This window comes from Colius striatus, chromosome 21, assembly GCF_028858725.1.
Source record: "Colius striatus isolate bColStr4 chromosome 21, bColStr4.1.hap1, whole genome shotgun sequence".
Lineage (NCBI taxonomy): Eukaryota > Metazoa > Chordata > Aves > Coliiformes > Coliidae > Colius > Colius striatus.
In genome coordinates this window covers 9,502,035-9,527,223 of record NC_084779.1, presented here as the reverse complement: position 1 = coordinate 9,527,223, position 25,189 = coordinate 9,502,035, and the positions used below count along the sequence as shown (strand labels likewise).

General features: G+C 57.8%; 2 protein-coding genes across 3 annotated transcripts in view; one reads left to right on the top strand and one right to left on the bottom strand.

Annotated features, from left to right (window-relative positions):
- LOC133627424 (myo-inositol 2-dehydrogenase-like) overlaps positions 1-3,443 on the top strand; it is a 12,327-nt gene extending 8,884 nt beyond the window's left edge. The window contains exon 10 of the mRNA XM_062012791.1: positions 294-3,443. Within this exon, the coding sequence (XP_061868775.1) occupies positions 294-442 (149 nt within the window). The 3' untranslated portion in view covers positions 443-3,443. The remainder of the gene's footprint in view (positions 1-293) is intronic.
- Positions 2,918-25,189, bottom strand: TP73 (tumor protein p73). Of its 2 annotated transcripts, XM_062012787.1 has the most exons (14): positions 25,114-25,189; positions 23,676-23,771; positions 22,603-22,726; positions 17,574-17,819; positions 8,478-8,664; positions 8,281-8,396; positions 7,747-7,856; positions 7,491-7,633; positions 7,015-7,103; positions 6,582-6,706; positions 6,203-6,357; positions 5,971-6,103; positions 5,121-5,214; positions 2,918-3,869 (listed from the first exon to the last, which is right to left on the bottom strand). In XM_062012787.1, exons 1-14 carry the CDS (start codon positions 25,122-25,124, stop codon positions 3,549-3,551), a joined length of 1,950 nt encoding a protein of 649 aa, XP_061868771.1. In that variant the 5' UTR covers positions 25,125-25,189; the 3' UTR covers positions 2,918-3,548. The 2 variants fall into 2 exon arrangements, with proteins under 2 accessions (XP_061868771.1, XP_061868773.1); XM_062012789.1 differs by lacking the exon at positions 5,121-5,214 and having other exon boundaries at positions 3,777-3,869.

The following is a 25,189-nucleotide window of genomic DNA, read 5'->3' as shown; positions in this document are numbered from 1 at the left end:
AGAAGTACATCGGACTTCACTGTCATTTGTGAAGAAAGGAGCCATTTTTAACAGCAAGGAGACCATCATCTAGAGCCCTGTCTGCCCAGGAGGAGGAGTATGAATCTTTCTGTTCTGCTGGCAGCATTGACAGACCCACAGGATTTTACCCCCAGGATAGAGAGGAGAGGGGGCTGCAACTTCCTTTTCAAAGCCTGCTGCCCCTTTGGGTGCTGAAGAGGGCAGCTGTGTGCCCAGAGGCAGAGCAGGTCATCATACAGCTTTCACCCAGTGCTTCGTTCCTGTCCCTGCAGGCAAGGAGCCCCCTGTGATAACCAAAGAGCAGTTTCTCTGGACGATTCAGGTCGCTGCAGCTGCCGAAGAGTCCTGGAGGAACGGGTCTGCTGTCGACCTGCGCAGCGAGGCACTGGGCTCGTCTGTAGTCAAGACTGAGATAATGTGACATGCTGCTGCCTTGGGAGCTGAGGGATACCCTTCAGCCCTGCTACAGTGAGGGGTTTCCATGGAGCGATGTCTCTGCTGTAACCTGAAATCAGAGCCGTGGTTCTGCCAGGACAGAGGCGCGTTGGATGCAGAGCTGCTCCCCGCTGAGCTGCGCCTCAGCCGCACTCTGGACACTTTCATCCTGGCAGCCTTTCCTGCCAGAGGGCTCTGCTGCCCGAGGAGCTGCTTTCCCAGGAGAGGACTGCTGCTCCTCGGGCCGTGGCACAGTGCCCAGGCCCCAGCCGCTGTGCCGGCGCCTGGCAGCTGCGCGAGCGGGGCGACGGGTTGCTCCGGGCATCGCCTGCCTCTCGCCCCTCTCCTTTCTGTGTGTGCAGGAATGGGACTTCTGCGCTCAACTCACCTCCTATTTATTTTTTTTTGTTGTTTTTTACCCGGTTTTCTACATCTTTTCAATCTCATTTTCTTGGAGGACGTGGGGAGAAGAAAGGAAAAGGCAGGGAGAGAGCCCCGTGGCCATCCTGACGTTGGGAGATGAGAGACGCTGTCGTAAGACTGTAAATGAAGGCTGTTCTGCAGAGGAGTGGTGCATGTGGGCGTTGCAGTAGTGAACCCTGTGTTCTCAGAGGGCTTTCAGAATGCAGTGAGTGTGTTGGTGCAGGGCCCCTGGACGGTGTCTGTGGCTGGGGGCTGTTGCTCCCCTTGCTTAAACACAAATGTTGTATGTTAACACTTTAGTAGCAAAACTGAACGGATAGTCACATGCTTTGAGTGTAGGAGGGGCATCTGGTTGTGTATCTTAGAGGTGTTCTCATTACAGTCCAGCAGATCCACACCACAGAGTAAGGTAGTGCCTTCGACAAAGGCCAGTCTGCTGCTGCCCCAGGGCCTTTGTACCTCCTGACTCCTGTGGTGAGCCGACTGCAGGTCACAGATTCGACTCCCTGCTGCTCACACACCAGTTTTCAGGGTCTTTTGAAAGGTTGGTTTTTTTATTGTATTAAAACAACGTTCTTGCCTTGAGTGTTGGTTTGTCAGTGACACTTGTTGCAAGATTCTCTGGGTCATTCAGCTTCCAGTTCCTGCATATGGAACATGAGACTAGAAATAGTGGCATTTAGCACTAAAGACAGTTCTCTGGTGGAAATTGGTTTTGACAGGGTTTTCTGTGGAGCGTTGGGCACAGGGAGCAGCACCCAGAGCTGCTTTCTTCTGCTCCCTGGGGCAGGCTGGCTCCGTGACTGTGAGGAGCAAAGGGCCCATCTGGGGCAGGGCTGCATCTCCTCACGGCTTCCAGGTTGCTTGATGAAGCAAAGCCAGCCCAGGCCCTTGGTAGGGCAGCGCTGCCATGGGAAGACACGTTCCCTGAGTGTAACCAAGCTGCAGTTGCCAGCTGTTGGGATTCCCACATGTGCTTTTATTGTGTTACAGAAGAGAAGCAACCACAGCTATAAAAATAACACATTTCCCAAAGAGAACGTTACAAAGGCCAGCGCTGGTGTGTTCACACTGCTGCCAGGAGCCTCGGCTCACGTGGAAAGCACAAAGGGCTGTCTCAGGACCCTTAAAGCGCTGAAGTGCTCTCAGGAGCCGTTGTCTGGGGACGTGGGTTCACAGTTCAGCAGCGCCAGAGGAGTCGGTTCCTGCTGGGAGCAGTGTGACGGGCTCAGGACGGGGCCCTGGGGCCTGCAGCCCCCCTGGCAGGGAGAGGAGGCAGCTCCTGCACGCCCCAGGCTGAGGGGCACTGACAGAGTTCCTCCCTTGGAGTGGGGCCAGACACAGCCCTGGGAGGAGGAGAAGACGTGTCTCAGGGCAAGCCCTGCATGTCGTGGGTGGGACTCAAGCTCTTGCTGAGGGTCTGAGGCTTTGTGAAGGGCCACCTCAGCCCAGGGGAGCTGAGCAGTGAGTGCAGCTCTGCCTGCTGGAGGCCTCTGTCGCAGGGGCTGTGCAGGGAGGAGATGCAGCAGTGGGAAGGGGCCAGGCAGCCTCGTTTCTGCAGGGATTCCCTCAGGCTGCACCCCGAGGGAGGGGGCAGAGGAAGGAGCTCCCAACTCTCCCTCAGTCTCCCCGCAGCGTCACCTCCGTGAGGTGCCTTTCTGGGGCGTGTGTGGGATGTTGGATCCCAACGTGCAGTCGCTAGAGGCCGGGAAGGATCCCGCTTGCCTGCGTCCTTGCTTTCTGCTGAGGGTCTTTTACAGCCTGAATCAACAAATTACACCTGGGAAAAACAACCAGAAACAGAAAACAAAACAGGACACCTAGTCCCTCTCCTTTCCCCAAACCAGCATCGAATCTCCACCTCCCTGATGGAGCAGGGAGGATGATCCAGGCCTCTGACTTCCACGAGAGCTCCCCGCTGCCCCTCCTCTGTGCTTGTGTGTAAGACACTCAGAGGAGGGGGGAAAAGAAGAGCTTTGAACAGATAAGGCTGGAGACACGACTTTCTGCATGTTTACATGCTAGAACATGAAGTTAATTTACTTGACACTGCGGTGCCTCCGGAGCAAGGAGCAATTTTTATAGCTTACAGGAAAATAAATCTTCTTCTCCTCCTCGCGGCACAATGAGTACACTGTATGTACATCTGCTTCGGTGCTATGTACAGACACTGAGGGACTCGAACACATCAGGAACTGACACACAGGCTCTGTGCTGCTCTACAAAGGACCGAGGGAAGGGGGGAGGTTGTGGCAGTCCGTCGGGAAAGCGAGTGGCGTGGCCGGGCCTCGGGCAGCTTGTGTCCGGGGACTGGACGGGCCGAGCCCCGGCTCCAGAGTCCCATCGGCCCGGGCAGTGCAGGGAGCACAGAGCTGGGGCTGAGCAGTGCCAGGGCTGCTCCCAGCGAGAGAAACTCGTGTCCCCCGTGCGCTGCGGGGTTCAGCCCGGCTGCTGCGCTCCGGTCAGAGCCGCGCCGGCGGGAAGGTCCCGCCGTGCCAGGCCCCTCTCCTGCACGTCCCACGGGGCTCGGGGCTGTGCTGTCACGCACGGCTGGGACGTCCCCTCCGGGCAGCACGAGTACGCTGCTGCAGACGCCCGAGCCTGAAAATCTGGTTGGTGGGGGGCTGTTGATCCAGCCCTGGTCTCTCACTGCTGCCTTCCGCAGACCCTCAGTTGATCTCTCCCTCCGTGAACTCTTCCTTGATGGACTGTTTGCGCGATTTGCAGTCCGGGAGGTCGAAGCCAAAGTCCGCCCAGTCGTCGGCCGCGCCGCGGTTGGGGATGGTGATGGTGTGGCGCACGCGGAAGTGCACGGCCTCCATCACGCGCTGCCGCTGCAGCTCGCCCGAGCTGCCGATGGAGATGGTGGAGGCGTTGCTGCTGGAGCGGATGAGCTGCTGGGCCCCGTAGTCGTGGCTCTGTTTGAGCTCCTGCAGCCCTCTCCAGATGATCATCCTGTACTGCTCCGGGATCTTCAGTGCTCCGAGATCCTGGAAGAACGACACGGCTGAGGCGCAGCCAGGAGAGACGCGACCGTGCCGGCGGGAGCGGCGCCCGGACCCCCGAGCTCGTGCTTCAGGGGGTCACAGTGCCCAAGCCCCTGGGGTAGGGGGGAGCTGGACCTCCCCTGGGCCATGGCACAACCCCCACAGGTGATTTCTGCTTTGTACCCAACAGCCCATTGGTTACTCAAACCCCGCACGGTAGGAGCTTTGTCTCTGGGGTGAGCTGACACCAAAGTGATGTGAGAGGGGGAGGGAGGGGATGCAGGTTGTGGAGCAGCGTGTGACACGGCCTCCTCATGGCGAGGAGCCAACAGCCCCTTTGGCCTCTGCCCTGGGCCCAGGCCCCCGGGGCCCGTGTCACATGCTAATGCAGCGGGGTGGGCAACGGCACGCTGTGGCCTCAAAGCAGAACGAGGTCAGTAGGCTCAGGGCTGGGGGTCTGCACCAGAACGAGCACTGTCACAGCGAGAGCTGCCAGAAATCCACGTTAATGCCACACACAGACTCACACGAGTGTTAACTGGAGGAGACAGCGAGTGCACGATTAGTCATTACAAAGGCCGACTGGGACACACAGCTCAGCGGTCTGAGTCGGGTCTGGGCTGTACCAAACGTTCCCTTGGACAGCTCACAGACAGTCACAGAGTTAGTTCAGAAAACAGTCCAAGACCAGGCTAAGGTTATGCAACTGGCCCCGGCTACCACTGAAAAATCAGCCCCTGCCTTGGTGCTGCCCAGAGGCTGCGTTCAGCCGGGATCAGCAGCAGCAGAGCGCTGAGGCCCCGTGTGAGCTCAGCTGCCTCTGGCATCCCCTCTGCTGTTTCTCACACCAGCTTTGGCTATTTCATCCCAGGGCTCCCTTAATACAAACAGCCCAGGCCTGACTCCCTTATTTCAGCCTCTTCTATCTTAAAGATTAACAGGGGAAGACGTAGGATCAGATGTGATTTAAAACTCCCTGGACTGCAGAGGAGGTGTCTTTCAGCTCTTTTGTTTCTGTCAGTCTGAAGGAATCAATTGAGACTATCGTGGTTGTTATCAACAACTGAGCTGCTGCTAAATCCAAAGGACCAGAAAGGATGCATCAATGGAAGCCATAAATCCTGGGCAGTGTGGACTCTGCGGGACAAGTTGGGGCACAGCTTTCCCTTTCCTCTGAAGCAGGTTTGTCCTTGCTTCCCAAATCGACAGCTGATAGAAACAAGTGGTAAGAACAGATCTTCCCAAAGCATTTACCTCTATGGATAGGTTCTGCAGGTGGTAAATATTCTGTAACCCTTGTGAGGTGAAATAGTCGATGCAGTTTGGACACCCCAATCCTGTTAAAAAACTGCAGAAAACACGTGGAAGATAAAGCGTGGTTAACTTGTCACCAGCACCGCGTGTTGGGCCCCGGGGAGGCACCTGCTCTGCCTCTGCTCGTGTCCATCCCAAGCGTGACCTCCCTCAGACCGATCTCAGAGCAAAACGTGGGGTCATGGTCGTTCCTAAACCTGCCTGTTTTGTCTCTGCTGGTGGTCAGAGGTCGTGGAGCAGCGGGAGCTGAGCTGCCGGGGGTGGGTTGTGCCTGGCGCGGCGGGGGCCGTGCAGGGCTGCAGCTGTGTGGCTGCTGTTACCCCGCTCCTGCAGCCTCTCTCCCTGCAGCCAGGTGTCTGCCAAAACGGCTTTTTAAAGACTAAAACATTAAAAAGTGGCTGTGGACCTGTTTTTGTGCATTCCTGATAGAAATAAGCCCCGTGGACTGGTTTCCAGGCAGGGCTGGTAAGGGAGAGAGGGATTCCCAAAGCCATGAGCTGGTTTGACATGCAGGAAAAGGCTCTCATTCAGATGCATTTAGTTTTAAATTAAGCAGGGATGGATTACCCAGAACAAGGGATATGAGGGCAATAGAGGTTCCTAATCGGTGGGTAGCTGAGCTTTGGTTTCTGAGGCGAGAATGCTCAGTGTGACTTCGTGAGCAGTGATTTCTCAGTTGGGACCAGTGGCCAGTTGACCAGTTGCTAGACAGATCTGAAGGTTAGAGTGAGGGACAACAGCAGGAAACACGAGAGGAGACAACAGACAGGGCCTCAGCCTCCTGCCCTACCTGACGAGGCTGGGGTCGGGGTTGTAGGGCGGCGGGGGGGTGCAGTGTGATCCCGACACCATGGACTGCGAGGAGTGGCCCCCGTTCATCTCTCCATTGGATTGCATGGGGTGGCTGTTGAGCATCCCGGGTCCTGGGCAGTGGCCACGCCAACACAACCGACAGATGCGTTAGACATCACCCCAGCAGAGCCCCGGCAGCACCCGCGTCCCACAGCACGGAGGGACCTTACCCATGGGCCCCAGGCCGGGCGTGGAGCTGGAGCCGTGCTGCACCGGCTGTCCCACCAGCTGGTTCACAGACGGCAGCTTGTTGATTCCTCCGCCGTGCACTTTGTTCATGGGTGAGAGGACGGGGCCGTAGGAGGAAGGCGGTTGCAGCTGACTCCTGCTCGGGGAAGCCAAGTTTGGGGTCGGTGGAGCTGCCCTGCGCAGCCCCGAGCTCCCCTCTGGCCCTCCAGACCATCCCGAGGCCTCAGACTGTGGCACTGAAGGGCCACTGTGCACCGGCAGCATCTCGATGGCAGCTGCCGACCCTTGCGGAGTGCCTGGCGTTCAGTGAGCCAGGAGACCAGCCCCAGCCCAGGGACGCCACAGCTCCGGGGCACTTACTGTCTCTGCAGGAGCTGCTGCTGCTGCTGCCGGTAGGACTCGACCAGCTGCTGTGGGACCAGCTCTGCCAGCTCCAGGCTCTCCTTTATCTTCATCAGGATCTCAAAGTTCTCCCGGCCTCGCACCTAGAGGAGGGAACAAGCCCAGGGCATTGCTTTGTTCCCATCCCACCTGGCCACTGTCCTGGCAGCCCCTTGTTTCCACTCGGCCACACAAGGCTCTGTCACTGCAGCCAGCGTTTGGGAGCCCAGGACCTCCTTGTAAACATGCACTCTCGGGTGCTCCTGTTCTCTCCTCAGTCTCTGCACAGCCCCTGTGCCTGTCACCCTGCTGCAGCCCGTGCAGCCCATCCTGCCCCACAGCACAGCCCCAAGGCATCACTCACAGCGGGGACAATGCCACTGCTGTCCCGAGCTGAGCTCTCCACACTTACAGGCACGTAGTACATCTCCTCCTCCCCGTGCCTCCGTTTCTTGATGCTGGCTCCCAGCGCCGGGATGCCCTGTGGGCTCTGCTTGAAGGCTGCAGGGGGGAGGAAGAGCGTCAGCGTGGCAGGGCCCTGGCAGGGGCAGCTGCAGCTCCCTGCAGGGTGTAAGCTCCAGCCGTGCAGGATGCCCATGGTCCACCTGCATCCCGGCACTGATGAGATGCCTTTATTAGTAATTACAACGAAGAGCAACTATGGACGTGAAAGCCCTGCACAAACAGCTTTGCACTCTGCAGGGAGAAGGGAGTGGGTGCTATTGAGGAGACTTTAGTCAGGAGAGGTCACAGAGCTGTGCTTGGATGGGGAGAGGAGCCCGAGCGCTGCAGCAGTTGTTTTGGGTGTGAGGGGAGGGAGCTGAGGCAGAATGGGCTGCAGCAGAGCCGAGCCCTGAGTCCGCTCCCTCCCCTGGCAGAGGCACTCACTGCGTTTGTTGGCGTTGCCGTTTTTAGCCGCGCTCTCGTTCAGGGCTTGTTGCTCCCGGTAATGGTCCTCGTCAGCTTTCCGGTCTCTGCCGGGACAGGCGCAGATCCGGCCCTCGAACGATCTCCTGCCCAGCACTTGGCCGCTGGGAGGGGAGAGGCGCGGCGGTGAGAGCGGGTCTGGCGTGTTACGGCCCCCCGACACCCCCAGCGCCCGCAGCACCGAGGGACGCGCGGCCCCGCGCCCACGGCCACTCACTCTCTCGTCTCCAGGGTGATGATGATGAGGATGGGCCTCCTGTTCATTCCTCCCACGCAGCTGCTGTTGCACATGAAGTTGTACAGGATGGTGGTGAACTCGGTCCCCACCTGCCCGGGAGGGGAGAGCGGGCGCTGAGCGGGCAGCGATGGGGGGAGGCAGGATGAGGCCCCTGGCGCAGGGCTGCTGCCCTGGCGGGGTGAACACCAAGGGAAGGTGGTGTGGGGACGGTCCCAGCTGGGAAGAGGGGGCTGTACAGGAGCTGTGGGGGCCCTCGGGCCTGGAGGGGATGTCCCTTTGCACCCCGCTTCCTGGGAACAAGGTGCTCTGGGGGCTCCCCGGGGATGGGAGTTGCAGATGCTCAAATCCAGCTGCCACCATGTGGGCGGCGAGCAGGGGGAGGCTTTACACGGACCAGGGCAAGCAGGAGGCTGCAGCCCTTTGCCTTGTGCAAGCAGCCCTGCCACCAGCAGTGGCAAAAGCCCTGGACGGGCAGGGGCCGGCCCTGCCCCCTGCCCCGGGAGCAGCCGGTACCTGCGGGGGCTCGTAGGGCACCATCACGCTCTGCCTTCCCGTCACGGGGTCATCCACGTACTGGGAGAGGTTGTTGCCTTCCACCCGGATGAGGTGGCTGGCCGGGGCTGACTGGCCTGCAAGGCAAAGCTGGGCGTTAGGGAGGTGTCTGCGGGGGCTGGGGGCAGGAGGGCGGTGGCGGGGCCGGCGGCTCTCACCATCATTGAAGTCGCGGCCCAGCTCGTGGTTGGGGCAGCGCTTCACCACCTCGGTGACGTGCTCGGCCTTCTTGTACACGGGCATGGCCCGGATGATGGTGCCCGGCGGGGGCGGGCTGGACACCTTGATCTGGATGGGACATGTTTTGGCGATCTGACAGTAGAGTTTCTTCAGCAGGGGGGAGTACTGGAAGAGAAAAGGCACCTGCTGGGTGAGTGTGATGAGCCTGGCCGCAGAGTCGTGTTTGCTCGGTCAGCGAGAGGCAGACTCGGCTCACACGGCCCGAGGAGCTGCTGGGCACAGGGGACGCTCCCCGTGGCCACTGAAAGCGGGAAGGGAATGGCAGTCTGAAGGCAGCAGCGTGCCTGGAGCCAGCCCGGCGGCACGGCCCAGCCCAGGCCACGGTGCCCAGGCAGCGCTGTTCGGGGCAGGGAGCCGGCGCCGGCCCCGGGGCCCGTCTGAGCTCGGCGGAGGCCGCGCATCGCTTCCAGGAGAGGGCTGGGGAAGGCAGAGCCCGGCCTTCACCTTCCCGTCAGCGTGTCCCGGCTCCCAGGTGCGGGGATGTGCAATCCCCTTCCAGCCCAGCGGTGCCACGCTGTTTTCCATCTCACAAGGAATGTGTTTGCTGCGCAGGAGCCCACCCCTGGCGCGGAGGGAGCAGCCAGGCCCTGCATGGCAGGGCATGTTCCTGCACAAACTATGTTATCTCATCCCCACAGCTCAACAGCCGATGCCAAAAAAATACCACCATGCAGGGTATTGGTGAGGATGTTAAAGCTGGTCCTGAGCCCTCCCAGTACAGGTGTGCAGGGGCCAGCAGGGCTCCCTGGCGCTGCTCCCCCAGCAGCGGGGGCTTGAGGGGGCTCACACGGCTGGCTCAGCCCTCTGCTGCCCACTGCCATGAGCCCAGCCTGGTGCTCCTGTGCACAGGGTTTGCAGAAGGGAGCTGTGCTTCCCAGTCCCACTGTCCTTTCTGTCAGAGGGGTCCAGCTGAGTAAGCCTGTCCTGCCCGTGGAGGCTTGGGTGGGCTCCTATCACCTGGGGAACGAGATAACAAGAGGCAAACAAGATAACTCGTTTCAGATGGAATTTCTAGGGAAGCTCAGGGAAGATATAAAGGGGAGAGGCTGTTGCTAAGGCAAACTGCAGCAGCTCTGGTGTTGTGAGGCGTTGGACTTGCAGTTGGCTGGCAGCAGGTACTGGTTCCCCAGGGCAGAAGTCAGTGGGCTGGGGGGGGGGGGGTTCTGTCAGGGGGCCAGAGCCTGCTCCGTGCTAGAGAGAGCAGGGGGGTGCTGTGGTCATTTGAGGATGTGATTGGGAGGTGTAATATGAACCTGGATCTGTCAGGAGAAAATCCTCCCTATTGAAGATGTGTGGACTTTCCCAGAGAGAAAAAAGATGCTTAGAATATACCCCCTTGCTCTGAAATCCCCATTTTCTCTGGCCCCTTGTGATGCCAGCTATTTCCCACTGTCCAGCTGGAAGAAGGATCTCTCCCATGGCTGTGGCCCATGTTACCCACTCACCCACAGCGTGGGGGGGGTTTACACCCCTCTTTTGAGGAGGCAGAGTGGCAAAACAAGAGTTATTTGGAGCAGGGGCTCTTCCTTGCCAGGTGTTAAAATACTGACAACTCCTGTCAAAGGATCCTTTCATGTAGACATTCCCGGGCAGCCCTCAACATGCCTGGGAAATATAACTGCTCTGGAAGAGTAGAGGTGCATTATGGCAAGTTCTTTGGTAACAAATTCTCTCATTATACCATGTTATGACATGGATAAATCTCTGTTAAATAGCAGAGCGATTGCCCCGCAGGGAGAAAGGCTGCTGCTCAGCAGAGGCATGCCTCCACTGATAACCTTATCATGTCTTAACAGCTCCAGGATTGCCTTCAAAGATCCTGCCACAATAACAAACTATTCTTTTAAGGAGCTCTGTGCTGATAACTGTGGGCAAGGGAGGTGTGTGCTGTGCCCTGTGTGGCCACGCTCCGGGCTGCTGGCTCACAGACACAGCCCCTTCCCAGCCACCTGAACATCATGCTCCAGGGAGCCCAGGAGGGATCCTTGTTTTCAGCCAGGCTGCTCCCTCCTGTCCTCCCCTTTCTGCAGCGTTTGGGCAAACTGACCTCTTGAAACCAGCCACAGCTGGTGACAGCCAAAGCTCCCATCCCTCACGCTGCTGCTCTCGGCTGCAGGAACAGCATCTCAGGACCCTGGGGCACCTTCCCAGTGCTGGTGCTTCAGTACATCCAGGCCTCAGCCCCAAGATTTCCATCACACCTACCCAGGAGTCTGGCCATGTTCTGCCCCTGGGCACCTCCTGGCTTTGTGTTCAGCTCTTGCTCTACCCTTGGTCTGTTGGTGTCTGCCTCCCTGTCGTGTGATCACTGTGGCCATCTCACTGGGGTTTTTTTTCTGTAGTTGTGCATCTTTCAGTGCCAGCCCTCATCTGCTGCACTCAAAGTATAACACCACCTCACTGCTGTCCCTGCCTGCTGCTGTGACCTGTCCTGCACTGCAAGTCCAGAGCACCAGGACTAACTGGAAAAGCCAAGATGTTTAAACACCAGCAGTGTGTTGGCATTAACCTCTGTCTCTCTAGGGACTGGATAGACAAAGTGTCCTCGGGTGGGATTTCTTTCACCTTGGCATTTGAAACACAGATACTTCTGAAGCAGGATGGAGACCACAATGCATCAGTGCTTAAGTTATGGGAGTTAAGGATGGCAGAGAGAGCCCTGTGGTGCCATCAGCCCTGGAGGGGCTTTGCTGAGGTTCGCTGGGTACCACTGCCCCTGTGCCCACAGAAATGTCCTGCACATCCCCAGGCTGGAATTGGCTGTTGCCCCACAAAGAAAGAAGTCTCAGCACTCGCTGCTGCCCACCCTGAGCAAGGACCTGCTCTGGGAGAGGCCACTGCACCGCTCACACCCGTAGCTGCTTCTGCATGAGAAGTCAGAGCATCAGTGGATGCTGACTGCCTCACACAAAACCAGAGCCTGAATCTTCTGCATGGAAAGACCTACCAGCAGAGTCCGGCTCCCTGGGCAGAGAACCGCTAGGAGGATGTGTCCCAACAGATTCCCAGCTGATAAAATCTTATTTATCTTCAACTGTTGACACCGAAGCGTCTGGACTTGCCTGCCTGAGGAGGGCTGCAGCCAAGGCCTCCTTTCCCTCTTGAAGGAAATGATTTGCTCAACAATTACTTTTTTCCACAAATCCTCCCCCCTCCTCCCTGCCAGCCTCCTCCTCCTCTTCCACATTCCAGTCTCCTCATTAGCTCTACTCGAGACGTGTCCAGGGCTGCAGTCAATGGATCCCGATAAAGCCACTAGCCTGGCAAGAGAGAGAAAAGAAAAGTGCCGCCTCCGGCTGCTAATTTCCTTGCTCTCCCCAGCAAGCAGCTGCAGAGCTGCATCCTGGGACAGGTTTGGGCAGATCACAGCTGAGAGGTGATAATAATGTGTCTGTCATCTTACCCAGACATGTAGCATCTTGCAAACCGCAAATACCGTTAACCAGCTCGGCCGAATCTGTTACGACAGCTCCTGGAACACGCCGGCTGCACAGCTCAGGGCTTTCTGTCTCAGCTTTTTAATAACCTTTTCTCCTTTTTTTGTTAATCACCAGCCTATGTAACTTCTCACTGAGATGGAAATTCCTCCCCAAACTCCTGTGTTGCTCATTTACTCTGAGCTGGGTTTGAATGTGTCCCGATGCCCAGGAGAAGAGCATCCACAGAGCCTGAGGGACAGCAGATGGCTGTAGGGGATGCCTCAGACTGCAGCCCCCGGGGTGATGCCTGCACTGCCAGCCCTTCCCAGGACATGGGAGGTTCTCAAGGAGCCTGGAAGAGCCCCTCTGCTCACCCATGAGCGGCTGCAGAGGAATCCCATCGCCTGTGGGCACCTGAGGCTGGGGCAGTCAGCACAGAGAGGCCCCCTCTGCTCCTTTATTACTGTGCCATTGCTGAGAGTTGAAAACCCTCAGTGAGGGCACTTCCAGCACCCATCTCCCCAGAGATCAGGACTCCCAGGAATGCTTTCAGGTGTGTTCCTCGTGGCACAGGACACAGCCCCAGAAGTAAAACCTCCTGTGCCTACTAACCCATGGAGGTGCATTTCCTTCTGCTGCCTGGTCATTGTCTCAGCTCCTCCAGCAGGTCCCTCAGTCCCCACCTCCCCTGTGTGTTCACAGAGCAACAGGCCACAGCCACCCCCTTTCCCTGGTGCATCCTCCCCCAGCTCAGCCCTTCCCTTCCCGTGGTGGTTGCCAGCGAGTTCCCTTGACCTGTGCATACCATGCACCTTGGAGATAGGGGAGCTGATAGTGGGATGTGTTGGAACATCACACACCGAATTCCTTTCCTTTTTTTTTCCCCCTCTCTTAATTCCATTGTGTCTGGAGCTCCTGGAGCTTCATCCACACCCTGCAAAGCTGGTGGAAAGCCTCCAGTGGGCTGGCTTCGATGGGATTTGGAGCAGGCTGGTGCTGAGGTTGCTTTCCTGCTCCTGGCATGCCAAAATATCCACGCTCTGCTGCCCAGCTACTTGGATACAAACAAAGATGTTTGTGGCTCTGAGGTAGAGTGTAGTGAGCTGTGCTCATCTCTAGGCTGATGCTGCAGGACAGGGACCTCCCTAAAACAAAGTGCCAGGGAGAGTGTGAAGAAGGGGCTCTTTTCCTACAGAGGCTCCTGAAGGCTTTTTCCCTTCCCTTTACAACCACTTCTACCCCAACAAACTTCAGATAGCGACCAGCAAAGGAGAACCTACCTCCTGCCACACCAATTTCCATCCTTCTCATGCAGTTAATGTCAGACAAGCTCTGTCAGCTCCCCCAGTGCCCGTGCTCCAGCTGCGAGACCTACGGAACCAGTTCAGCGCTGCAGTGTCCCACTGGCCAAGCACTGGGATGCACACTGGTTGGCTGGATGGTGTCCATCATTGCAGGAGCATCTCACCCTGGGTTTAAACCTCTCTGGCACTGGCTGTTTGCTCCCCAAAGCAGCAGGCAAGACCCCGGACATGGCCTGGACCCCGCTGTGTTCATGCTCAGGTTTGGGGAGCCCCCTCCTTGCTTAGCTCAGGGGTCTGTCCGCCTCTCCCCAGCCCCAGGGGCTCTGTGTGAGCTGCTCTGCACCAAGAGCTCGAGCCCCCCCGTGTCCTTTCGCAGCCATGCCACGGGGGGCCAAAGGCCCTATTAACGCTCCCCGTGCCTGTGCCGCCCGCGACGGCGCCCGGGAGGGCAGCGAGCCCCGCGCCGCCGCAAACCCGGCTGGAGAAAAACACTAATTATCTCTCAGTTAGCAGCTGTCCGCGAGGCGAGGGGCTGCCGGCGGCACACAGCCCGCTGCAGCCCGAGCGTGTCCGGGCAGCGCCGGCCGCGGCGGCCCCGACGGCAGCAGCGCAGCGCCCGGCGTGTCGCGGCGCGTCCCCGCGCGGAGCGGGGGCTCAGCCTGCGGCCGGAGCCGTGTGCTCGGCATCTGCCCGTCGCTCTGTGTTGATAAGAAGGCCATTAAAAACGCCGGGGGAGGTTTGGCGGCGCGGAGCGGCGCGGCTGCAGCGGGACGGAGCTCGCTCAGCCGGGGGGTCGGGACATCCAGCCCCCGCCCCCTCTGCCAGAACACTGCCGGGTCTGGTAACACAAGCCCCGAGCCCTTCTTCCTTCGCTCACTTCCTAAATGTAGACATTCGGCGTTAAGTTTAAGGCTGGAGGGAGCAGCTGCTGATGCCGTGGTGGGATTCCCCACGCTGCTGGCCCCGGAGCCCTCCCTGCTCGCTCTGCACCGAGCCAGCACCGTCTGCCTGAAGTGCAGCTTCTCTTCATTTGAATACTTCAGGAGTTGGAGAATCTACCACATTCCTTGGTAAATTGTTCCTATGTTTAATTATCCTCACTGTTAAAAAAATTTCCACCTTGTTTCTAGTCTGAATTTGCCTGGCTTCAGCTTCCAAGCCCTGGGTCTCATTATGTCTCCTGTTAGATTAAAGAGCTGCCTGCTATCAGAAACCATCTCCTGTGCAGGCTGCGATCGAGCCACCCTCCTCTCCTCGTGGAGACCTTTCAAGCAGAGCATTTCTCTGGTATCACCCTACAAGGCATCTGCTCCAAATCTTTCATCTTCTTTGGACCTCCCTCCCAAACCTTTTCTGTTTTGTCAGCAGAGGGTTGGAAGTGTGGACACGGCATCTGCACGAGGGCAGTGGGCTCAGCGGTACTTTGCTCCCGCTGTGCAGGCAGCTCATCTCCAAAGGGTCCCTGGGCACAAGCCCCAGGCTCCTCAGGAGCCTCCACTGCTCAGGGTGGGAGAGTGGACAAGGCCACGTCTCAGAGGGAAGCAGGAGTCTGCTGGGCTGCACATTCCCAGCAGCCAAAGCTTACGATTGTGTCAGAAAACGATGTGAAATGCTCTGACAGGACGACTTGCATGGAACTATTTGGTTTGGCATTGTCTGGGTGACAGCTGTAGCTCCTCCTTGGCTGGATCCCCGTGGTGCTGCTGCTCTGGCAGAGCCTTCTCGGGACTGAGGGCTCCCAGCTGCCCAGGCACTGCCCAACCACTCACCGTCAGCAGGGCCTCGGTTGTTTGGGGCACTCAAAGCAATCAGAGGCTTCCCTGGCTAGGGATGAAATGGAACTGTGTTTTACTGTTGTTTCTTTCTAGGTGCTGATTCAAACCACGTGTGTCCTGCAGCACACCAGGATGGGCGATTCAGGTACCCTTGGCTGGACCATCACTGAGCTGTCCCTGCACTCTGCCCGTGGCCCCTCAGCCCCTCGGGAGGTCCTGCAAGAAGAACTGTTTCAAATGAAGCACCCTCCATGCTCTTCAGGGTGTGAGAGGCTACTGACGAGGCTCAGCTTCCCTGCCCTGAGATGTGGGCTGGTTGGTGCCAATTCAGAGGCCAGGCTGCTTTTGGGGGATGCACAATAACCACAGCACCATGGTCCAGAGGGTCACACAGCTCACTCAGCACCTGGCTGAGTATCAAAGCCAGTTCAGGCATTTAACTCCTCTGCTCTGGACCATTTCCTAGCCCTTGCAGCCATGTGCTCAGCTGCCTCCCTCCCAGCCCTGGGCACATCCTCCACAGATGCTTATGGCTGCCCATGGCATGTTCACAGGCCAGGAGAGCTCTCAGAGCGTCGCTGTGGCACTGGCTGCTCTGACGTACAAAGGAGACCCTACCACAAAGGCTGGAGGAAGCAAAGCAGCCCTGTCCCGACCAGCTCAGCTCCCAGCAGGACATGGTCGGCATGAGGTGATGCTGAAACAGCCCTGGCTCAGTTCAGAGTTGTGGAAAGCTGGCTGGGCTGGCTGCAGCGAGGGAAAGGGGTGTCATGGGCCATGGGCTCCCTCATCCCGTGGGACTGCCTCAAGGAGCCTCAGGGGCAAAGACAACAGGCCAGAAAGACCTCAGGGGCTTTTTGCATTTAGTCCCTATGGCTGTAACATTCACCATCTGGGATGAGGGAAAGGTGTTTCCTTACTGCTAGTGAAAGTGAGCACAGAGCACACCTTTGGTAGGTGCCTCCTCTGCCTTTTGGCATGTGTGAGCAGCCCCTGCCCATGGCACTGTCTGAGGGGGTCCTGCAGCACCCAGCACTGCCCATCCCAAAGCCAGTGGCACAGCTGGGATGAGACACCCTGTGTCACTGTGGGCTCAGGTCCCTTTGGGATGATTTGTGGGATGGGAATGCCTCCTTTGCCTCTGCAGGTCCTACCCAGCTTCACTTTTAACTGGGGTGAGATACTCCCCAGCAGGGACAGGACTCACCTCCAGTTTATTCGATACCTACTGAAGCACATCCTTTAGCAACGTTCTGCAAGGAAAGCTGGTGGAAAAGAGTGAAGACTTCACCTCTCCTGCCAGGGCAAATGGTGTTGGTGCTGGTCCCAAGCCCCCCGTGAGAGCCACTCAGCACTGAAGCTGTGCAGCTCCAGGAATTTGGCTGCATCCAAACCCCAGCTGGCCGCTGGTTTGCTCACTCCCCTGCCTGTCGGTTTTTGCAAGAGGGACAGAGCCAGCCTCGGGCTCTGCCTGCAGGAAAGCGTCCGAGGACACCTTCTGTCTGCCACGGGAAGGGCTGTCTTGGCAATTAAACACATCAGCTTCCAAAAACAAAAGCCATCATCACACCTGGGGCTGATGCATCGCTCCTGGTCTGCTCTGCACGGGTCACGATCGTGGCAAACCGCAGCCCCAGAGCAAACCCCGTTGCTCCCTCGTGTTCCCATCCCAACCTTTCCGCTCTGCTGGTGTTTCCCAGAAGAGAAACCCTCCCTGCCCCGAGCGTGCCGGCTCTCGGCTCTCCCTGCAGCCACGCCGGCTCTCCTCACGCACAGGGACGGCACCGTGCTACAGCAGGAGCCAGCGTGTGAATTTAGGACCTTCTGCTGCAAAAATCAGAGCAGCCCTCGTGGACTCTGCCCAGTGTCTGGCTCCCTGACCTGCAGGGGACTCCTGTGCCAGGGCTGCAGGCGCGTGGTGGGACCGGTGGCAGCCAAACCTGCCCCTGCGCAGCGCGGGGTCGTGATTAAAGGACCTCCTCTGCTATTTTGCTGTGACTTCTAGAGCCTGAGTTACTCTTCTGATACGAGGTGAAACGGGATTGTAAACGACGAGCAAGAATTCACGGCGGAGCTGCGAATGGCCCCGGTAGACGGGGGCAAAGGTCCGTGTGGCCTCTGACAGCGGCTGGCACACGTGCAGGGCAGCGCGCTCAGAGCAGGGCAGGTGCTGCCCCAGCACAGCTCCCCGGCTTTGGGATTCTCAGGGACAGTTACCTGCGGTTTAGGGAACTGCTGCCAAGGAAGTTACGCTCAAACTGCTGTGCTTAGCAAACCCTCTTGGACAAAAATCCCCCAAAAGCAAAAGCACTGACATTTCCCACACGTTTTGCTCTCCAGGGCCAGGGGTGCAGCTGAAGCCCCTTGTGAGCAGTGGCTGTGTCCTGCAGCCGCCCCGTGCCCCTGTGCCCCCTGCAAAGCACCACCCAGACCCTGGCAGGTTGCATCTGGGCGGCTGGAAAGGGACAGCGGCGGCAAACAGCTCTGCAGCGAAGGCAAGAAGACGTGCAACTTACTGTCCAGGTGGCTGACTTGGCGGTGCTGGATTGCTGGAAGGTCACCTCGAAGTGGTGGGGCCCGGGGTAGTCGGTGTTGGAGGGGATGACGGGCGCTGGGGACATGGCGTCGAAGGTGGAGCTGGGCTGCGAGTAGGGGGAATGCGTTGGGACATTGGAGGTGTGCTCGGAGCTGTAGGGGCTGGTGGAGGCTGCTCTGCTGCCGATGCTCTGATCCATGCTGTTGTTCAGCAAATTGAACTGGGACTGGAGGAAGGGAAAAGGGGAGGAGGGAAAAAAGAAAACACCAGCCAGTTTAGAGACATGGAAACCTCAGCCACACTTCTTCAGGGCTCCAGGTGTCCTGTTACAGCCTCCTTAAAGGGCCAGCATGTGGGAAGCCGTGTGAAAGCACCAGTCTGGGCTGCTCGGGCTTTTGACCAGGTCACTCCTGTGCAAGGGATTAACTCAGTCTGTGGAAATCATCCCCTTCCACCTGCTCTGTCCTCGCTGGAGGCAGCAGGGTACCGAGGTCCCTGGGTTTCTAACACACCTGCCTATGCGGGCACGGGGCAGGGACCTGCCAGGATCTGTCAGGCGTGGGAGATGTCCTGTTGCAGGACAGGGAGCGACAGCCCCTGTGGGCTCTGCTCCGTGTGACCTTCCCAGCCTGGAGAGTCAGGGCCTGGGGAAGCTACCCTGCCATCCAGCACCAGGGAGAGGTGACCACCAGCCCCCGGAGTCACCTGGGGTGGCAGTGGTGGGAAAGGACCCCCGGGCATCGTCTCAGAGGCGTCGCTCCCAGCGTGGCTGAGCGTCCGACCCGCTGCCTCCCGCACGCATCCACTCATCACATCACGGCTCCTGGGAGCATTTCCCTGAGAGGAGCCGGCTCTGAATGGTGGTTTGTGCAATTCATTTCCTAGCTGGGGTGTTTGCTTTCGGTGGCTTTCACTGATGCAGGTCTAATTTGGGGAAAACCTCAAACCTCCAAAGCTGTGATGCAGCAGGCTGCAGCACGGGCACAGAGCAAACCTTCCTGGGTATTCAGGTACTGCCTCTCACTCCAGGCACACTGGACCAGATCCTGGCTTTCTATAATTCCTGTTTTCATTCCTTTTCTGAACATTTACTGTCAGATACTTCTAGTAGGAGCTGGCAGCTCTTTTACCTGCAGGCATAGCCAAGAGCTACGTTCCCAAAAGCCACGGGATAAAGTGGCCTTAATCTTTCAGCTGCAGATCAGATCCAGAGTCCTCATTTCTGAGGCAGACAGATAAACCAACACTTAACAAAAAATATCCCCTATGTAACTTTTTCTCAAAGCAAATGGGATGTTTTTTTCCCTGAAGTCTGCTGCTGTGAGTGGCTCCAGGGTTGCTCTCCCTGCATTTGAAGGCAGCAGCCTGTTGGCAGTCCCAGGGGACCATCCCAGCTCCTTGTAGCAGAGCAGGGTCTGCACTCCCCCCTTCACCCAGCACCAGCCCTCTGCCTCCTTCTGTCCCAGCACCAGTCAGGGCAGCTCTGGGAGCCCAGGAGCTCCTGGCAGGAGGCCGTCAGGGTCCCGCAGCCATCTGCCCTCTCCTCTCACGGCTCAGGAATCAAGGGACGTGTTTTAACTTGGGATCCCAACCTCACCCAAACGTCTACGATGCATAATGGTTTAAAGGCAATCATCCTTCTCCAGGGAAGTTCTCCTGTTGTCTGCATCTCTCGCAAGGTCGTTGGAGCCTGTGACTAACTGGAGGAATGCTGAACAAGATCTGGCTTGTTTTTACACATACAGCCATTTTCTGCCCTAAAATATGTACGTAAACCCCTCTATTCCTTCTCCCTGCTCTATAAATAGCCCAGCTAAAGCCAAACCACCTCCATCTAGGATTTCCACAATCCCAGGCTTCATGTGGAGAAGTTATGAGGAACTTTGGCATAATCAGAGTTAAGAATGCCCGTGGAAAGCCCTCGCCCAGCTGCTGGCAGGGACGGCCGGGCAGAGTGGCCTCGGCGGCGAGTGGCACCGGCTGCGACGTGGGCAGCACCGTTACCCCCGAAAAGCAAAGCTCAGGCATCGGCCAGGAGGAGAGCAGCAAGGGGAAAAGGGACTTGATGCTGCTCAGGAGTGCAGGGCGGGCTGGGGTGAGGCTGCCCTTGGGAGTGGGTGTCATCCCAGCCTGGTTTTGTGAGGCTGCTTAGAGCCAGGGCTGTTCGTGGCTGAAGCCTGCGGCTGGAACGGGCAGGTGAATCAGCACCGACCTACTGGGAACAGCATCCTGACCTCTGCAGGGGAGAGAACCTTCCCTGGAGACACACGAGGGAGATCCGAGAGGCAGCTCTGCCCTGAGCTGGGATCCCCCGGGCGCTTCACAGATCTGCTGCAGAGGCCCCCGAGGTCAGGTGCAGGGGAAACGACCAGCTTGGGCTTAAAAACGGTCTAAATTTTGGAAACTTTCCCTTAAAAGACAAATTGAAGGCGTGAGTGTTTGTGTAGGTGTGTGTCAACAAAGCCAGCACAGCCCTTGTGTGTGTGCAGCCTGTAAACATACACACACACATGTTTATCCACACACAGGGGTGAATATTCCCATGGCTGCAGCAATGACCTCCCAAGTAACAACACTACAGCACACAACCAGCCTGGTGCCTATGTGCTTTGTACCAACACAAGGAAGGCAAAAAAGAATGAGGTGATTTCTGGGTGGGAAGTGCAGCACTGCCTGGATCTAACTTCTCTGAAAGCCAGAGAGCAGACACAACCCCCTTTTAACCGGGAAAGCAACCTCAGCGCTTGAGGACAGAGCTGAAAACACATCACCTGTAGCACAGGGACCATTTCCTCTGCTCTACCCATCCCACACCCACATGATGGTTCATGGCTGGGGCTGGAGCAGCACGGGGCAGAGCTTGTGCCACAACAGCCACCGGCACAGCCCGGGATGCGAGGACTCTGCAGCCAGAGCCGCAGCACGGCCCCGCTCCTGCCCCACCGGCACGGGATGGCCACACATAATAGCAGAAGGCAAAAGAAGTAGCACCTACCGTGGTGTAATGCTGCATCGGGTCACTGATGTACAGCATTTTAGTTGCTGAGGGGTTCGCAGAGCGCTGGGCAGCGTCCCGCCACGGGAGTCATGGGGCGGGATGGGAAGGCAGGTGGAACCAGGGAGTGCCAGGGATGCAGGTACTGCCAGGGATGCAGGCAGCACCAGGGATGCAGGTACTGCCAGGGATGCAGGCAGCACCAGGGTGCAGGCAGTGCCAGGGATGCGGGCAGTGCCGGGGATGCTGCGCCAGCCACCCGCGTGCCGCCGTCTGATGCTTTTTTGCTTTTTTCATCTCCCTTAGTTCTGTCAACTGGCTGCATCCAACAACAAAACGGGGCCCACCCCTTCTGTCCCTCATGACTATTCATTAAAGCGCAGGGCAGGCCCCAGCTTGCCCAGTGATGGACTGGGCGATACCAACCATCCCCACTGCAGGGAGAGCAGGGGTCCAGCTCCATCATCGAGCCCGGATGGATTCCAATCCTGAAAGCTGCTTGCACCACGCTGGGCTGGAAACCCATTTGGCCAACAGCCTTTGCCAGCAGCCCGAGGTGGCTGCAGCCACATCGACCAGTCGGCGCCGTGACTCTCAGGCAGCTCAGAGTCTAGGAGATGCAGAGTTATCCCTCTCTAGATGGATGGGTATGGATAGGTGTGGATGGACAGATTGAGATGGATAGATAGGGATAGATGGGTAGATAGATACCTAGATGGACAGATATGGATAGGTACCTGGATGGGTAGCTGTGGATATGTGGATAGATAGATAGATATCTGGAGGGGCCAGGCAGATTTCTGGCTGACTCGGGGCAGATGGAGAAGGGTGTTTCCTACAGCCAGAGCCTTCAGTGGAAAGCTGCACACTGAAGCAGACAAGCAGTTCAAAGAGTGGTGTGTTCTGCGAGGTGGAACCAGGCTGCATCACCCACCTCCCAGGACTGGTGTGCATGTGCAGACCCCTCTAGGTCAGTGGCAGTGTCGGATGTGAAACCTGATGCACTGCACATGGGACCGGTCCTGAGGTTGCCCCAAAGCAAAAAAGGTGGCTGAGGGATTGTTCTTATCCTTAATCACAGTGAGTCCTCCCACAGGCTCCCGAAGCAGGTGTTTAGGAGCAATGCAGTGCCCATGAGAGGCTGAGAAGGTGCATCCAGCCTCACGGGAGGCAGGTCCCAGAGTGCCTGGGTGGCATCGGCAGCAGCGCCGGGTGCTGCAGCCACCACGGCACAGACACAGAGACCCCCCACGACCCCTCTGCTGCCGTGTCCTGCCCTTCCCTCGGGCCTGGGGCAGCTGCCCACGGGCTCGGCTTTGGTTACAGCGGGAGAGGCGAGGCCGGCTCAGGAGGCGCTGATCCGCAATTAGCAGCGCCTGCTCCCGCTGCCCTGCGGACAAAGGCCGGCGGAGGGAGGGAAAGCAGGAGAAAAGAGAGGGAAAAAGGAGCTGGGGGAGGGGACACGGGCCGGCGAGGAGGGAAACGGCAGCTTGCTGGAGGGGGATGCTGCTGCAGCCAGGGACACACTCACGGGCAACCCGGCCGTCTCACGTCCCGCTGCCTTTGTCACATCCTTTGCTTAGACAGGACGGGACAGCGGCTGGGAGAGAAGAGCCCTCGGCACAGAGCCCCTGGGAGCACAGCCCCTCCAGCACCTCTGCTCCCCAGCAGCTTGCAGCAGCTTTTCCTACACAGCAGCATGTTTCATACCAGGGTGAATTGTACTCTTCTCCTGTTGAGGAACTGGAGCTGCAGCGCTGTTACAGCACAGAGCAGCAGCAATGGCAGCTGTTCATAAGCAGCTGCGATTTCCTGGACCATCATCCATCTGCAATGCTGCAGACCATTCACTGGTTACAGGTTACCAGATGCTGCACAAGCAACAGCAGCACTGGGCCTGTGGTGTCTGAACCCACAAACATCCCTCTTCCTACTGCAGAGCCCCGAGCTCCCCGTGGGAAGAACAGCTTCAGGTTGGATGCATTTCCCACTGGTGCAGCCTGAGCACACTCACCATGACCGAGTCGTTCATGCCTCTCATCTGGAAGACATCCATCGTGACCTCTGTGCTGTTGGAGACCTCATTGCTGCCCGTGTGGTTGGACGGAGGGAGGTCGAAGTAGGTGCTGTCAGGCTCCCTGTGCAAAAGGTGAGGGCAGATGGTCAGCCTTCAGCTCCCCAGCTGCACCACCACCACTCCCCAGCACCTAGCAATTCCCTTGAACCTTGTCCCTTTCTCAGCTTTCCCCCCATCCTCTGCTTTTCCTTTACTAGGGCAGAGCAGGCTTTGCTCAGGCAAACTGTTGCCTGGTGGGTGAAAGGAGCAGAGCTGGGAAGCTTTTCACCCACCCAGCTGCTCTGGTGTATCTGTCACCTCAGGATGTGAGAGGACTCCAAGGAAGAAAGAGGATGAAGCAAAGTCCTTCTTTGCTTGATTAGGCTGAGGCTCAAAGACCAGAAGAGCTGCAGAAGTCCTGGTGTGATTGGAAGTTGTTTAATTTTAGAAAATACCCATTTTAATCAGGCATCCACCAAACCTCATGAGGGGAGACTAAGAGCACACCCTCCCAGGCTGGTGCCAGCATCCCCTGCCACAGCACAGGCAAGGGACCCAGACAAAAGGAGACCTTTGCACTGGCTCTGACACCATCTCCACATGACTTGCTACGTGAGACAGTGTCATGTACAACTCCAGCTCTAAGGGGCCCAGCTCAGCAAAAGCTGCCAGGGTGTTGCTCCTCAGCTTTGGCTGTCCAGGGCTCCAAGAGCAGGCATGGGGACAGGACCAGGGCTCTGCTGCAGGCAGGACACAGAGGATGTGGCCCAGTTGCTCCCCTCTGTGTGAGGATGAGTCAATGTCTCCTTTCCCAGCTGCTGCTGAGGCATTTCTGCTCCCAAACACCTTTGCTTCCTTGAGTGAGCAAAGAGATCAGAGTCTGGGAGCAAATTTCTCAATGTGGAAAAGGAACATGAAAACTGGAGTGTGCAAAGGAAATGTCTCCAGGCCATGGGAATGAGATGTGCTAACAGGGGTTACTGAGCAAAGGGCCACTTCTGCCTCACAATACACCTGAATTCACCACTTACAGTGTGCTCCAGAGGTGCTCAAACGTTGTGCCTTCATCAGCTGGAGATGCCTGAGACATCTTCACAGAGGGAGAGTCTGACAAAGGATAAACCACTCTAGGGGCAAAGAGAAGGCAGCGTTAGCATCGCTTGAGTGGCAGACTGCACCCCACAGGCTGCACCTCACAGGCTGCACTCCACAGACTGCACCCCACAGGCTGCCACCATCTCCAGCAAGGTGAGCTAGGAGAGCAGGACTGCAGAGCTCTGAGCACTGGCAGGAGCTGAGGCATCCCCCATAGCCAGTGGCCATAACTTCTGAAGTCTGCCTGTGCTCTATTTTGATCTGTCCCTTCATCCCTTTTAGGCACGGGGCAGCTTTTATCCTAAGGATATTAGTTGCCAGCAGGCTAACATATTTTACTCAGGAAGCTCTATTTGCCAATCCTTAAAGGCATAAAGACAGGTAAGACACCTCAATGCACAGGGTTAGTTTATGGTGAAGCCACGATACAGGTATCCTAAATCTTACTTCTTCAGACAATAAAATGACCTTCCCACTTCCAAGCAGCTTGCAAACATTATTGAAAGGAATATTGTGCCCCCCAAGTAACCCAAGTGTTGCCTCCACTTTGCAGCCAGGGAAGTGTCACCGGGAGAAAGCCGTTTACCCAGGGCTGAGTACGGGAAGCATGTGGGAAAGACAGTTCTTCAGCCAGAGCCTCCTGAACCCTCCTGTATCAGCACAGCCAGAGTCATCCTCAGCCCAGTCTGTTCCTCTTGCCCCTGGACACTGTTTCTGGGCCTCTTTCAAGAGTGGAAGGGAGCACATGGTGTTCCCAGGCTCTCCCTTCGTGACCAACCTCTCCGGCCCCAGCAGCAGGAGCAGCAGATTTCACGGAGCCATCTTGCTCTGCCTTCCTCTGCTGCCAGCCCGCCATGCAATCCTCCTCCTCCTCCTCCTCCTCCTCCTCCTCCTCCTCCTCGCTTACCCACTCCCTGGAAGCAGCGGGACTGCTTCCTGCCCTGGATGATACGGATGTGCCCCAGGCATCATCCAGCTGCTCCTTTTACCCACGCTGCCGTTGGCATCTCCTCTCAACGTGGTACCGACATCTAATAATGAAAGCCTGGAGACTTCCTGCTTCTGGGGCTCGAGCTGCCGAGCAAGGGCAGCCACTTCTGACTGAGTGATGCTCGAGGTCGCCCGGGCCCCTGTGAGTCAGCTCAGCCCGCGTGGCTGCAGGAGCCCAGAGGTGAAACGAAAGCAGCTGCTGTCCCAGATGGGTTTGCTGCAGCAGAGGAGGGCTCATCACACAGCAGCGAGCAGTGAGAGCCCCGTGCCCTCCCATCCTGCCTCGTCCCACATGTGACACACACAGAAACGAAAGGACCGATGCGGCAGCTTTGAGAGGAGGAAAAGCCTCGAGCCGAGGCAGGCGACCGCTGCTGGCCTTACCCTGTGTCCATGCTGCTTCCCCTGGCCCAGGGCAGCTTCAGGAGGGAGCCAGGCCCTTCCCCTCGGCAGGGAACCA

Excerpts from the sequence above, each read along its gene's own strand:
- TP73 (XM_062012787.1), bottom strand. Across the intron at positions 6,358-6,581 it reads CAGCAGCTCCTGCAGAGACA|GAGTCAGCTGCAACCGCCTT; the intron begins GTAAGTGCCCCG and ends TTCCCCGAGCAG. Across the intron at positions 5,215-5,970 it reads CCCGACCCCAGCCTCGTCAG|TTTTTTAACAGGATTGGGGT; the intron begins GTAGGGCAGGAG and ends TGTTTTCTGCAG.